This window comes from Coregonus clupeaformis, chromosome 37 (genome assembly GCF_020615455.1).
Source record: "Coregonus clupeaformis isolate EN_2021a chromosome 37, ASM2061545v1, whole genome shotgun sequence".
Classification (NCBI taxonomy): domain Eukaryota; kingdom Metazoa; phylum Chordata; class Actinopteri; order Salmoniformes; family Salmonidae; genus Coregonus; species Coregonus clupeaformis.
Window position 1 is genome coordinate 30,540,878 of NC_059228.1, and position 14,361 is coordinate 30,555,238.

Genomic DNA, 14,361 nt, shown 5'->3' on the forward strand with positions numbered 1-14,361 from the left:
GTGTGTTACAGGTTACAACTGCCTATTGATTATAAGAATATTAACCCCTCGTTCCATGTGTCTCTTCTCAGGCCGGTGGTAGCTGGTCCACTCCAGGAAGATGAGATAGGAGAGACCCCTCCGCCCCCATTGGACATCGAGGGGGCTCCGGTGTACAGGGTCCGGACCATCTTGGACTCGAGACGCCGGATGAGTGGTCTCCAGTATCTCGTGGAGTGGGAGGGGTACGGTCCGGAGGAACGGTGCTGGGTGCCTAGGAGGGACATCCTAGATCCATCCCTCCTGACTGAGTTCCACCGTGGTCATCCCACGCGCCCGGGTCCGCGTCCTCCTGGCCGTCCCCGAGGCCGGGGTCAGCGCACGGCTGGAGCCGCGCGTCAAGGGGGGGGTACTGTCACGGATTCTGCCGAGGCTGCTCCTCCTCCTTGTTCGGGCAGGCTTCGGCGTTCGTCGTCCCCGGAGTACTAGCTGCCACCGTTGAATGTTTCTATGTTTGATTGCTTTTGTCTGTCTGTTGCACCTGTGTCCGTTTGTGTCTAATTGTGTGTCCTATAAGTTGCCTGTTTGGTGTTGGTTAGTTTGTATGTTGTTATTCGCCTGTTCGTTAGTGCTGCGTGTTTTTCTCTGTTTATAGTTTTTTGGTTTACGCACAGTTTGCATAATCGCTTGCCTCTGTTTATTGTTGAGGCCGTTCATTGTATTTGTGCTTTGGTTTGCACTAGTAAACTTTGTTGGACTAAGCTTCGGTGTCCTGCACCTGACTCCCACACCACATTAACCTCAGCCATTGACAGAGTTGCCAAACGTCAGCCTCGAAACCTTAATGACTTGGAGAAGATCTGCAAAGAGGAGTGGGACAAAATCCCTCCTGAGATGTGGGTATACCTGGTTGCCAACTACAAGAAACGTCTGACCTCTGTGATTGCCAACAAGGGTTTTGCCACCAAGTACTAAGTCATGTTTTGCAGAGGGGTCAAATACTTATTTCCCTCATTAAAATGCAAATCAATTTATAACATTTTTGACATGCTTTTTTCTGGATTTTTGTTTTGTTATTCTGTCTCTCACTGTTCAAATAAACCTACCATTACAATTATAGACTGATCATGTCTTTGTCAGTGGGCAAACGTACAAAATCAGCAGGGGATCAAATACTTTTTTCCCTCACTGTAATTGTATGTGTGGTGTACAGAGATTAAGTAGTCATTCAAAAATCATGTTAAACACTATTATTGCACACAGAGTGAGTCCATGCAACTTATTATGTGACTTGTTAAATCTTTTACAACATAATTTCACTTTGACATTATGGGGTATTGTGTGTAGGCCAGTGACAAGACATCTCTATTTAAACAATTTTTTTATTCAGGCTGTAACACAACAAAATGTGGAAAAAGTCAAGGGGGGTGACTACTTTCTGAAGGCACTGAATACTGTATATACATTTTTGCTAAATTTGATTGGGTGGGCCTGGCTCCCCACTCGTGTTCCACAGTACCCTATGGCATTTCTCTTACGTTCATTTTGGTTTTATTCTGCTTTTTTCTTGTGTGTGTGTGTATGTGTGAATGTGTGTATGTGTGTGTATGTGTGTGTGTGTGTGTGTGTGTGCGTGTGTGTGTGTGTGTGTGTGTGTGTGTGTGTGTGTGTGTGTGTGTGTGTGTGTGTGTGGTCGGCGAAGGTGGTCATGTCCCTAATTGTTCTCTGACAAGGGACTTTATGAGAAGTGTTTGATTGATTCAGCAGCTTTATCCACTAACTCTGAGTTCAGGCTTGTCATTACTTGGCCAGTTGGCCTCTTTGGCTTTCCCCTCGTCTTTCCTTGTCTATTGGCCGTTATGGCTGGGCATGAGTTCCCCGGCAGCAGACATGCTCCGTGGCTTGTGGAATGCCCCTCGGCCCCTCAGTCATTCTCCTCTCTCCCTGCCTCCTCTGTTCCGTGGCGTATTGACTGACCCAGTCTCTCTAAAGTTTTTGTTGTTGTGTTTTTTTATTTGGCAAACTTCTTGCCATTATTGGCGGACCCACATGTCGATATTCAAAGCTGTCATTGTCTGACATGTTTTTCTATTACAACCACAATGGGCCCGTTTGATCAGGGGTTACGGTATGTGATAGGTCGTTTGATCAGAGGTCATGGTGTGTGATTGGCCGAAATGCAGCTCCTAGATGGTGGTTTCTATTTAGACCAAAGTGACCTCATCTCATTCAGCTTCGTGACTGTGTTGCTCACAGAGAGGTGACCGAACTGCGACCAAGTTCCTCGCAGCAACTGGACGGCAACCAGGTCAAACACAGGCGACCAGGTCACACCACACCGCTCACTGCGACTATAGGACCATTGGACCACATCCTACAACAACATTATCATTTAGAAAACAACAACATCATTGACTCTCTGTATGTATTTGACTAATACAGTTTCTAAGCATAAAGCACCTGCGGTTCATGGGATGATGCTAACTATGAAATACTAGAATACTGGGAAAAAGAGTGCTGTGGAAAAGGCTTTATAATGCAAGGAGCAAGTGTTGTCTTTTCTCTGAACAAGTTTGTATGGCATTGTAAATCATGTGAGCATAAACCAAAGAGAACCAGTTCTGTTAAATCTATCTGCATGCTAAATATGTATCCTTTCCACCTTATTTTCAGGTGTTCATTGAGTCTTATATTGATACAACTATCTGTCTTCCTAAGCAATCTATGTCCAGAATTTAACATGTTATTCACCAAAAGTCGTACAATGGTGAAATTACTACTAATATCGACCATTCAACTGTACATAAAGCTTACCGTATCCGTTTAGAGTCAGTAGCATCAATTTGTGCACATTCACATCACGAGGGTGCTCTAGCCTTCAGTTACAACTGGCAGCCCTAAAAGTCTTTGATCAGCTGTGCATAACAGCACATCACTGAAATATGCAGATCTTTTTAGAGACGTGTCCTCTGTTGAAAGCTGCACACTCTGAAAGGCCATGTCCCAAACACTGGGACGTCTAAAAAAATCATTTATGGTTGGGTTTCCAGCTGAACTGACATGGCTAAAAGGAAATGAAGAGGTTGGGAGGAGGGAGCTGGGGAGAGGAGGGGTGCGCCGGGGTGGCCAGGGGGGTCTTCCCTTTTGATCTTTTTAGGGCAGAGAGGGGGGACTCTCCCTGAGCTGGCAAACACATTTAGCTGGTAATTGTTCGGATCATTCTGACAATCAGTCTTGGAAATGCATGGACAAACAAACGTTTACAGCTCCAATTGGAAAAGTAAACAGGTCTCCCGTACAGCCTGTATATAAACAATGAAACTGTCGAGTTGGCGCTCCACTTTGATCAGTGTTTGAGTTTCAATTATCCAGCTTGGTTTGGCTGCTGGCTCTTCCCTAACATTGCAGGAAGAATAAGGACATGGATTTAAGGGAATCTCTGTCACTTGGAAGGAAAATCAATGCAACTAGTCTTCTAGGCTCTAAGATTGAAATGCAATGAGGAGAAGGGGAGTTAACTAACTGTGCTCTGTTTCTGGACAGTGTCAAACACAGGAAACTCAGACTCACTTGGTCATTGATTACTGCTTATTGTGGGTTTCCTGATTTGTGTTTTTGTTATATTTTCTATATTGAGAAAAATAGATGGTAAACATGCCATGGCAATAAAGCTATATGAACAACCACCATACTGCATGCTAATGTGTGGACACGCCTGAGACCCATGACACTTAAGCCCCCCATATGCCTCACAGTATGTGTCTCCTGATCAAGGAAAGTTTGTGGTATCTGATCATTCATAAAAGTATGTTTAACCAAGACAGTTTGTCCAGGACCGTATTTTACTTTTCCCCCTCTCTATATTAATTTAGATATATTTAGATGTTATTGGTGTTTTTTGATCAGGGCCGTTTGTGTCAGTTTGCTGCAGTGCTGGTTAAGACAGCAGGGTCGCGCTCCCTGCTCACCCCTGCTAGTCTACGGCCTCTGCAGGGGGGAGGGCGGACAGGACAGGGGCTAAATTGCTCCCGAAGCAAATGAAGAAGGTAGCTCTGTTTGTTTATCTGCTCAATAAAACGGATGAAAGCGATTTTACCCCCTTTTTCTGGAGCAGAATTGCTCTGCATTTGCATGGCATCACAGGCTACACAGAAGGTGTGACTTTTCCCACAACCTGCTCCTACCCCAGGGTCCATTGGGGCTTTACAGTCATAGAAGCCACACAGAGCCTTAATGCAGTGGGCAGACTAGAGAGGCACTGCAGAGAGCCCAGGGGGACAGAAACCCTGTTAATCCATCATGGAAGGACTCAATCAGATTACTGTCAAGTATTGTGAATAGACATCCTCAAGCGTGGAAGAGCATTTCAACACCTAAGCACTGACTTAAACAGTTAAGATGTGAGGTTAGATAGAGTAATAGATACGGTAATGGGTTTCAATTAATCTACAGGGATCTGTTTTGAATCTACAATGAACATAGACTCCTTGAAGTATGAGCTGCCAATGAAGCCTGCCATGCTAACCTGTGCCTTGCCCTATACAGAGTTCCAACATTAGACCAGGCCTCGCTCTGCCATACAGAGTTCAACCAGAAGGCCTTACTCTGAACACACACCAGAACGATGGATGGCCGAGTGCAACCGAGTGCCTCTGACCAGAATATCGGACGTCGTTTTTGTGTTCATTTTCCTACGATTCTACACCGCTCGGCAGGTGGTCCCTGTAACACACAGTGGCCATTGCAAGAGATGGAACAGCTGCCTACTGCGCTTGGCCGTCCCTCGTTCTGATGTGTTTTGTCTTTTACAGAGATGCATCACCAGGTCTTGTTCTGCCATGCAGAGCTGCATCAACAGAGCCTTCTGTAGCAAGAGACTTCATCTTAGTCTGAGAAGCGGGAGCAAGGGCAGCAGGAAGGGTCGGAAGACAACTTGTTGGAAGGAACTGAATCCCTGTGGCGAAAGAGTTGTCAGAACCCAACCTCCCTCACTCAGCACAGCTCTCAAACAAACACACACACCGGAGCTGTCCAATCAGATAATAAACACACACACCAGGGCTGTCCAATCAGATTAAGACCTGGGGTGTTAAAGGAGTGAGATGAAAGAAAAACAGCCGTCTGCATACGAGGAGACACTGAGAGACAGTTACTGAACCTGGAGAAACCAAAGCCTTAAACAAACACATTGCTATCATCTTTGGAGGACCAAACAGTAGAAGACCAACACACTGCTATCTGCTAAAGGGCTCCAACATCAATGACCTGCTGTAGTCTCACACTGCTTGCTATAGACTGCTGCCTGGCCTTCTAGGGGGCTAAGAGTTGCATTCCAAACAGGGCAGAGCAGGAGGAAATCCATACCTAACTCTCTATCAAACTTTACATACTGTATATACATTTTTCTACTGCAATGTTAGAAGATGAAAACATTTCCCACTTTACAGTTCACATTTCTAAGATCAACTCAGAGAAACGACAATATGTATGCATTAAGGATTGGAAGGCTGGGATGGGATGACCTTCTGTGTTATGTATCATTAGAATGCTGATGTGATCCAAGTGCCCTGTGTGTGTGTGTGTGTGTGTGTTTGTGTCTGCGTGTGTGCATGCGTGCATGCATGGGGCGACTTAAGCCATCTCCAGTGTGTGCCTAACGATACTCCCACTTCCCAAGCAGTGGCGTGTATTCATAGATGCCAAGGGAAGCCAGGCTTCCCAAAGAAATTGACCAATATATAATTTTTTTTATAATGTATCTTTCGTCTCTCTGTTTTCAGAATGTTCCTTCAATTCGCAAGAGGCTGAATGTATCTCACCGGAGAACGAAACTGAGCGAGCGAAACAGCGACCCTCTGTCTCTGTATGTGTAGGTCATCTATCTGATGCTGTCTGGTCAAAAAGAGTATGACGTTGTTGCAGCCCGTAGCATTGAATGCAAGGGAAGCCACCAAGCATTTGGTATCCCTTGATAAAAAATTTATAAAATAATAGCCAATCAGTGTTGCGCTAAACTGAGTGAGCTCAACTGTGAATGGTCCTGGCGCACCAAAACAAAAGTGTTTGGATTTGGCTTCGCGCCTATCACATCGCATTGAGAGAAATACTTCATTGACAGAAACAACTTGAATTGTTGCATCTCTTTGTGTTGTTGTCCTCTGGTGGCTAGCTAGCTAACTGAAATTGTCCCTTTCCTAAATTAGCCATGGATGGAGATAGGGATTTGGACTTGTGGTTTTACTTAATTCTCCATACTGGCCAATGATTATAACGGCGATTCTGATCCAACCATTAATTCATACATTGTGCCCCTGGACTGAGAGGATGGAAGTTCAATATGTAGCTAGATGTAGAAGGCTAATGTTAACTAGCTAATGTTGCCCATGAAAGGAGGTAAGCATTTTAGCCAGGTAGCCTAGGACAACAAAACATAAAAGCATGTACTGTATGACAGAGTCATAGACTGTTTCATCAACATGAAAGAGAGGAGGATGGCATTGCCGTTTCTCTACAAGTAGGGTGAGTCAACATGTTTTTTCTACTTGCACGGACGGACGCACGCACACACACACCAACAAAATATCTAAACCATGGACAGCCACATCATATTTAGCTTATGTCGATTGGACTAAATTGGATTTGGTATCTTTTAGTTGTCACTGTATTAGACTAAGCATAGGTGATTTGATGATGTTGAAATGTTGGAAGTTGAAATTTTTCTGGAATAGTGGAGGTAGCTCCTGTTTTCTTTGTGACTTGCAGTAACTCTCCGTGGTTCTAAATCAATAGTTGTTTAGTAGTCCGAAAATGTCAGAAACATTTACTTGCTTGACCATGCTGTAGGTCATGTAACTGTTTGTTACATGCAATATGCTTAGTGGACTTCACTGGACAGAGGTTGCTCTCTGGTTTTGTGATGAATCAAATGTATGGTTGAATTTATTCTGCCACTGTGTCTTCTTATTGTCTTGGCCTTTAGGCCTATATATCACGGTGGCAAGACATATGAACTAACAGGTTATAGAGCGAACAACGCAATTATCACAACATATAGGTTGTAATATGGCTTTTTTTTTCTTGCTTGGCTTCCCCATTGATTTTACCCACGCACCGCTACTGTTCCCAAGGCAGTTCAAAGAGTGTAAAACAATAATTTAACAAACAAGAGTTTAATATCAGTATTCTAATGTACATTTATTACACATTTTAAATAAATATTCCATCATTAAAATTATTTGTACACGTCCTTAAAATAAAAATAGATTTATATATGTATAAAAACAGACAAACAAAAGGGTAACAAAAACAAAGGGGGTTTCCGACATATCAATGCATTTTTACACAACTAATTTACAGTTATATCCATAGCAGGAATCCTGTGATTATCAATATAGCTGCCACATTTTCCATTGTGTGTACATAAAGCTCTGTTTGCTTTAACTGTGTTTGTCTCTATAGAATTCCAGAAGTAGCAAGGTCACACTACAGCGTTCAACAGAGGTGCTGTGGCTGTGTGTGATACTGAACGCAACGTTACTCAACACGGCTCCCCTGAACGCAGCATTGATGCTGTGTGTGTGTGTGTGCGTGTGTGCGTGTGTGTGTGTACTGTATGTGTCTCTGAATGCAGCATTTTCTGGCAGTGCGGTCGATCAGGGCCCTTCAAGTCTCTTGGAGCAGCAGGTGTGAGTCCAAACGACTCTGAACCGTCAAACAAAAGCAAAAACACAACCCAAAATACAGAGACAATAAAAAGTCCACGCTTTACTAAAATGTCAGCACCCCAAATGTCCGATGATGAGTTATGTGCATCTAAAAACAACACATCAGTACTAAAAGTCTCAGGTACAAAAATATATATCTTATGTTTTTTGTTTTGTTTTTTTAATTATTTTTAAAAAAATTGAAAAACTACGTTAGGTATAGTAATGTTCAGTACAAAAAAAATATCTAAAGGTTTTGAAAAGAGGAGTTAATTCTTGCTTCAGTCAGTGGTTTTTCTCCTCTCTGCCCCTCTCAGCGTTCGGCTGAGTAGCGTGTGCGTTTAGTCCTGGGGCTGAAGGGGTAGTGGACGAAGTCAAAGGGCTTGTGCTGGGCTGGGTGAGTGGGATTGGATCCCCGAGGCAGTCGTTTCATAAAATGGACCTCACGTTGGTGCTGCCGTGTTTGCGAGCCTTTCCGGGGGCGTCCACGTCTGGTGAACGCCATGTACCAGCCCTCGAAGCGTGCGTTCCTCAGCGCTGTGTAGTTATTCTCCAGGACGATCTCTGAGAAGATGCAGTCGCGGCCTTGCCCATTTTTCTTTGAAAGACAAACACACACACACACACACCAGATCAGTCGGAGTGTCTGAAGGAGCTTTCTATGAAGATTTACAGATGGGAAATATCAGATGTAAGAAGGCTACCCCGAACAGTATGTCCCTGCACACACACACACAGACACGTGTGCACGCAGCCCTCCCCATACGCATGAAGCATATGATACTGTCATTACAGGCCCAGATCAGAGAGAGGGGATGACAGTAAGCAATGAGTCTCCCTCCTCAGTAAACACAGAGACACATCCGTGAGGACCACTCAAGGGTCAGCAGCCTAAGACATGCCATCATAGGAGATATACCTAAGAAATTCATTATCAGCTTCATGTGTGGATTTCCTTCTATTTAGCACTGCACTGTCTCGTTTGTGGCATGGCTGAATCGAACCGCAGAGGGCCCATCGACTTGAATATCAATCAATAGATCCTAAAATAAACTACTCTAGTCTCCCTTCGGTACAATCAAATACATGGTTGTCTTGCATTTATTCTATCTCTACGTTTTGAGAAATGGTAAGACGGGGTGGATGTTTTTTCTTTTGGTCTAGTATTCTACATTGAGAGTGAAGGGGGGTTTGTGATCTTGTGTTATGAGCAGTAGCTAGGCCCTGCGTCCCTCCCACAGCCCCTCCAGCCCAACCTTCACTGGTCTGTGACACGTCACACACCGGCAACACTAACGTAGCTAAACAAGCTCAACAACCTAGCTGGACAAAATGGGCTGTTAAAAATAAATCTAGCATCCATGCAGCCAGAAAGCAAGTGCAACATACACAAATATACACATACAGTCATTCAAACACACACACAGGCTGTTGCTGGGCTGGTATGGCATAGAGGCAGCTCAGGGCAGATGGTGCACCTGGCAGGGTTCTGTAGGGGGGTGGAGATGGCAGCCCTGTTTATTAGCCAGCACAGCGAGAGAGGAGCAGAGACACCCTCGGACCCACAACACGCTACACAGAGGAGGTGACTTCCAACAACATACAATGACTCTAACCATCTCACATGCAGAACGTACCAGAGGTGGACAGTTCTGGAGCTATAGGGAACCACCAAACAGAACCACAGCCACACTGAACTATGGTGAGAACTTTTGCAGAGTCGCCAAACAAAACCACAAGTCTTAGAACCCCCAAACAGAACTCCAATATAATCAAACTGTGGAACCACAGCCTAAGATGCTCGAAAACAGAGCCAATGGAAAACGGCAGCACACTGGCATAACCATAGATCATAACCCCCAGTGCAGTGCTCAAATGCATTTTCTCTCTTTACCTTCCCGATCAGCTTTCCCATCTTGTTCATGCAGATGTAGAATCCTGTCTCTGCTCCTTTGATCCGGACGCGACTTCCAAACGTGTCCGTCTCTACGACGAGTTTGGCTGAAGAAACAAAGGAGTTTTATTATCAACCAGGCACTGTTTTGCACTGTTAGTAATAGGATGTTGCTCAAAGACATGGTTTAGTTGATTCAGTTTACATTTTCATAAGAGAAAATTCTATATATCACACACACAAAACCTGTGGGGACCATTCCTGAGGATATATGCAAGCTTAAATTCTTGCAGAATCATAAAAACATGTGTATCTCAATTCTTTGAAAACTAAAAGGCCATCCTGGCAGGACTATCAACTTTTTTTTTTATAAATCTGTACTCACGTCACACATACGCACCACATTCATCTCTATCATAGATCACGCTTGGAGACAGAAGGACATAAATAGAATGGTGTTAAATGGCTTATCTTAATATGTGTCTATAGATACTGTAAGTCTCACAACCGCTTCTATGATTGATAACACCGATCTCCTTATTTTCCAAACTAAAATATGCTTCTCTATTTTGTTGTTGCCTTCCACAGAGGCACACAATGCCTACCTAGCCATTATGAATAAACTTTTCATAGGCTTACTAAGAGTTATGAGTAGGCAGCCCCTACTCTTCCTGGGTTTCCCATCCCCCTACCTACATGATGATGACACACATTCCTGGACCAACATTTGGAGAAATAAATAACCCATGGTGCATCTGATAGTTTTACTGCTCAACCTCTATTCTTGTAAACACAGCAAAATTCAACAGATAGGCCTGTCATTTCAAAATGCACACCCACGTGGTTATTGAGTTACGGTTATGGTTAAGGTTGTGGTTAGATGGTTGGTGTGTGGCTAAACAATAAAAGGCTCATGCAAGCCACAGCTTTAGACCCACACATACAACCTGCTACCATGGTACAGGTAGCACTGGCATGGGTGATCTGAGCACCTCCACACCCTCTGGTACAAACCACAAACACACACACAAGTGCATACACACACCACATTAGACAGGCCCTACAGCAGCATACACACAAAGAGTCAAAGGTCCAGTTTGCTGCCAAATTATATTGAAATCTAACACCATTTAATGGCAATGGGAATAGCCTAATTTTTAAAATATAAATTCCATGAACAAAATAGTTAATTTGTGAATATGCAAAGATAATACATAGCCTAAATGTACCCTGGATGGCCAGGGGAATCTGCGTAAAATGCAGGCAGGCTGTTTGGAAATTCGGCAGGCCCTATTTTGATTCTGAAGCTGGTCAGAGGAAAGTGAGAGCAGGAGAGCTATGCAGGAAATGTTCAGGAGGTTGAAGGAAGATTATTTCTAATGGCTCTTCCAGACATGAGTCTCTCTGGAGAATCACCTACAGCACAATCTTCAATCCATTTTACATTTTTGTCGGTCTGCGGTCTCTTCTTAACAATACCAGCTGATACAGTGGCCGTGTTATTTAATGTAAAAAACGACGACAGAAAAACAACTTCTGTACAATTCACAGTAAGCATTAGGCTACTAACCTCTTGCACATGATAGTTTGTTATGCCAAAATGGGCCTTTAGGCCCTATGCCTATATAGGCATAGCCTAAGCCTGTTGTAGCCATACGTTTATTTTAGTTGGTTAGTTTGGAGTTTTAGAAATATTAATAATGAATTTCGGCAAGTTAAAACCGACAAAACGCGAAGAACCTGAAACAAATCCATAAAGTTTGGATATTGGGTTTACCGTGTATGTCTCCATCTTCTGCCATGGCGTTGATCTTCTTGTTGGGCAGAACCTGCACGTGCTTCCCGCTGGTTCGGCTGTAAAGTTGATAGGTCCGAATTAACCTGCGACTCACACGGTCCGTCACCTTGCTCTGCTCGCTTACATGCTGCGTGAAATTAGGCGGGGACTGATTGGTTACCTGTCAGAAATTAAATGTAATCACAATCAGTATTTGCAAAAATTGCTTCAATGTTACTACAGTAGCCTATGTATTAAGCAATAATAGCATCATTATTTAGCTCTAAAACCAACTTTAGGCCTACATGCCATTATTGTCTATAACACATAACTTGATAAAATGCAATAGACAATATCAATTTATCGCCAATACAAAGGCCTGCAGTTCCTTAAATTATGCATGCATAATTAAAAGCATGAAAACCTAGAAATTAAAAAGTGCGCGCAAGCCTCAACAGCTTGTGGGAAAAGTGAGTGGAAGTAGACGCTAAAAAACATGTCCAACATATAAAATAGGCTTTAGCCTACATAATAACTGTTTAATATTTCCCTCACATTAAACGGAGCAAATGGGCATATTAATGTCTATCTTAAAAGCTTCCCTATTTGACACTTAGTCATACGCCCTAGTTCTGTTTTCAAGGAGGACAATGAAGGAATGATGACGAAACTTTGGCCTTTATATTTAAACCCCACGACATTTTTCACAGACTCGCCTTTCCCAACACGATGCCCATTCTATGCCCACGCATCCTGCGCGAGGGCAGTATGTTCGCAACATATACCATGCCAAACTGTGACGCGGGCGGCATGCAGCGCGCCCGCTGCCCCTTGCGCCGTGGGACCCATCTGATATGTTGTTATATCACAAATGATATGATCTCTCATCTCTCTTTCCCTCACTGCTCGCTATTATTACACCGTGCTTTCAGCCCCAGAAACCTAACCATATGTTTTAACAGTGACATTTGATTTAGGTTAGTTATACGAATTTTCAAGATGCGTAAAATAATGACTTGTCATCTAAGGAGATGTACAGTTGTATCCAATAATCCACTGATAGACTGAACAGTGTAAATTATTTGTAAATGATTCGAAAACGCGTGAGATATTTAAAATCATAATCAAGAATAGGCCTACTATATTATTTTCACAATGCCTGCTGATATACAAAATATATGGGCTATTTCAAAGCATACCTGAGCATAGTAGCAGAATGCGAAGAAGTGTAGGAACCTGAAAAATAGAATAATAAATTAGTTATAATACATTAGGGCACATTAATCAAACATTAATCAACAGAAGTATAAATGAGAGTCGCAGGAAATACTCACAGATAACTCAACCGGGATGGGAGGCGTCGCATGTTGATTGTGTTGATTGTTCCTTCGATAAATACAGACCACAGGGCTTGCAGTGTTCCAAAATCGAGGTTATTTGGTAAAGATTAACTGTGTCAAACACTGGCTTCGGTTGCAATTGATTAAGTCGTTGCTCTTCAAAGACTTCATTAAAATCCAAAACGATCAAAGATGGTGGAAGACGTGATTAAGCCTATTTTTTGGGGGGTCAAAATTGGGATACATTTCACGTCAAATAAATGTCCATAGCCTGTTTTGGCAAGGCTGCCACTCACAACTGATCGACAACCTTGACAGTAAAATCTGAAACTGTGACAATGATGATTGATAATAATGATGAATGATAATTTATTATTGATAACAACTGTCTGTCTGTTAGGCGGCCCTCTCGATTAGCAACATTTAAGTGCACTTACTTAGAAGAGAGGTGCATTCAAGTTTTGGCAAAAAAACACCCTGGATGAGTTTCCTAATAATAAAGATAAAAATGCAAGGTCATCCGATGCCAATGAAGATGACAGTTAATTCACTGCAGATAGCTATATCTTTGTAATTCCTTCAGAGAATCCTCAGTCGCTATCGTCCAGTTTATCCTGTTGTAGAGAGTTTATATCGGGCTTCTGCGTGGTGGATACCGAGCGCGTCCCGTGCGTTCAGAGCGGGTGATGTTGCTTCAGTGTTCGGTAGTGCAGGACTGGCGACTCCCGTCTCCCCTCCTCTACTCCCATCGCAGGCTCCAATGTCAACCCCTTGTTCGCACTCACACCCCTGGTTAAAATGGAAGGGCGATATGCGAGGAACAAGCCCCCTTTTCTGCAGAACAAAAGCGTCCCTCCTCCCCCTGCATTTAAAACATATATTCACCTGAGGAAAAGTCAACACTTGCGGAGAAGCAGGAGTCTTGCATACCCAGCGCGCAATGACGCTTCTGCGCCGAACTACCCAATGAATGAATTAAATAAATAAGAGTTAAAGGAACGTTCCTAGATTATCCTAAAAAGTATATTCCAAATTGAAAGAGAAAATTCAAACACATAATTGCTATCCATTTTAGGACAAAAGCCTCTTCCCATCAATGCAAATGTTATGCAATAGCCTAGTTTACAGCTACATTATGCCTAGATTTGATCTGTTTTTCGTTTTTAGGATGAAACTGGGATGTGTCACTGGGATGAGCTGTGCAGACTTTTTAGCTGTGTCTCTTGTGTATTGCCGGTGAAAAGTGAGAGACTGGCATATTAACAGGATTACAGGCGATTAACGTTTTTTAAACACCCCCTCCCTTCATTTGATAAAGGGAGACCATTCATCTCCACTTGCCTAAACGGCTGCTTCTCACCCGATGCTCCTCATGGGCTCTTGGACATTGGGGATTTTAACGAAGAAAACTAGCGTAGATAAACAAACATTAGGCTACATAGATATCTTTGCAAAATGTAACCATACATTATAACTGCAAATTGAAACGATCGCCGATTGAATAGACTATCCAATTGATCATTCAGTCACACTGTCCCGAATGCAACAGACATCTTAAACGAAAACTCACTTAATTATGAGAGAAATCAGACAGAACAATTATTCATCGTTGTGCGAGAGGACATTTTGTGCAAGAGGACATTCTCACCTAGAATGGGTGAATGGACC

General features: G+C 43.1%; 1 protein-coding gene across 1 annotated transcript; it reads right to left on the bottom strand.

The window, feature by feature from the left end:
• Positions 1-7,154: 7,154 nt before the first annotated feature.
• Positions 7,155-13,576, bottom strand: fgf8a (fibroblast growth factor 8a). Its single transcript, XM_041867056.2, has 5 exons — positions 12,688-13,576; positions 12,553-12,589; positions 11,354-11,534; positions 9,577-9,683; positions 7,155-8,280 (listed from the first exon to the last, which is right to left on the bottom strand). The coding sequence occupies exons 1-5, from the start codon at positions 12,717-12,719 to the stop codon at positions 7,996-7,998; spliced, it is 642 nt and encodes a 213-aa protein (XP_041722990.1). The 5' UTR covers positions 12,720-13,576; the 3' UTR covers positions 7,155-7,995.
• Between the last annotated feature and the right edge of the window lie 785 nt (positions 13,577-14,361).

Excerpts from the sequence above, each read along its gene's own strand:
- fgf8a (XM_041867056.2), bottom strand. The coding sequence starts at position 12,719 with ATGCGACGCCTCCCATCCCGGTTGAGTTATCT. Across the intron at positions 11,535-12,552 it reads CATTCTGCTACTATGCTCAG|GTAACCAATCAGTCCCCGCC; the intron begins GTATGCTTTGAA and ends AATTTCTGACAG. Across the intron at positions 8,281-9,576 it reads TGGGAAAGCTGATCGGGAAG|AAAAATGGGCAAGGCCGCGA; the intron begins GTAAAGAGAGAA and ends TGTCTTTCAAAG.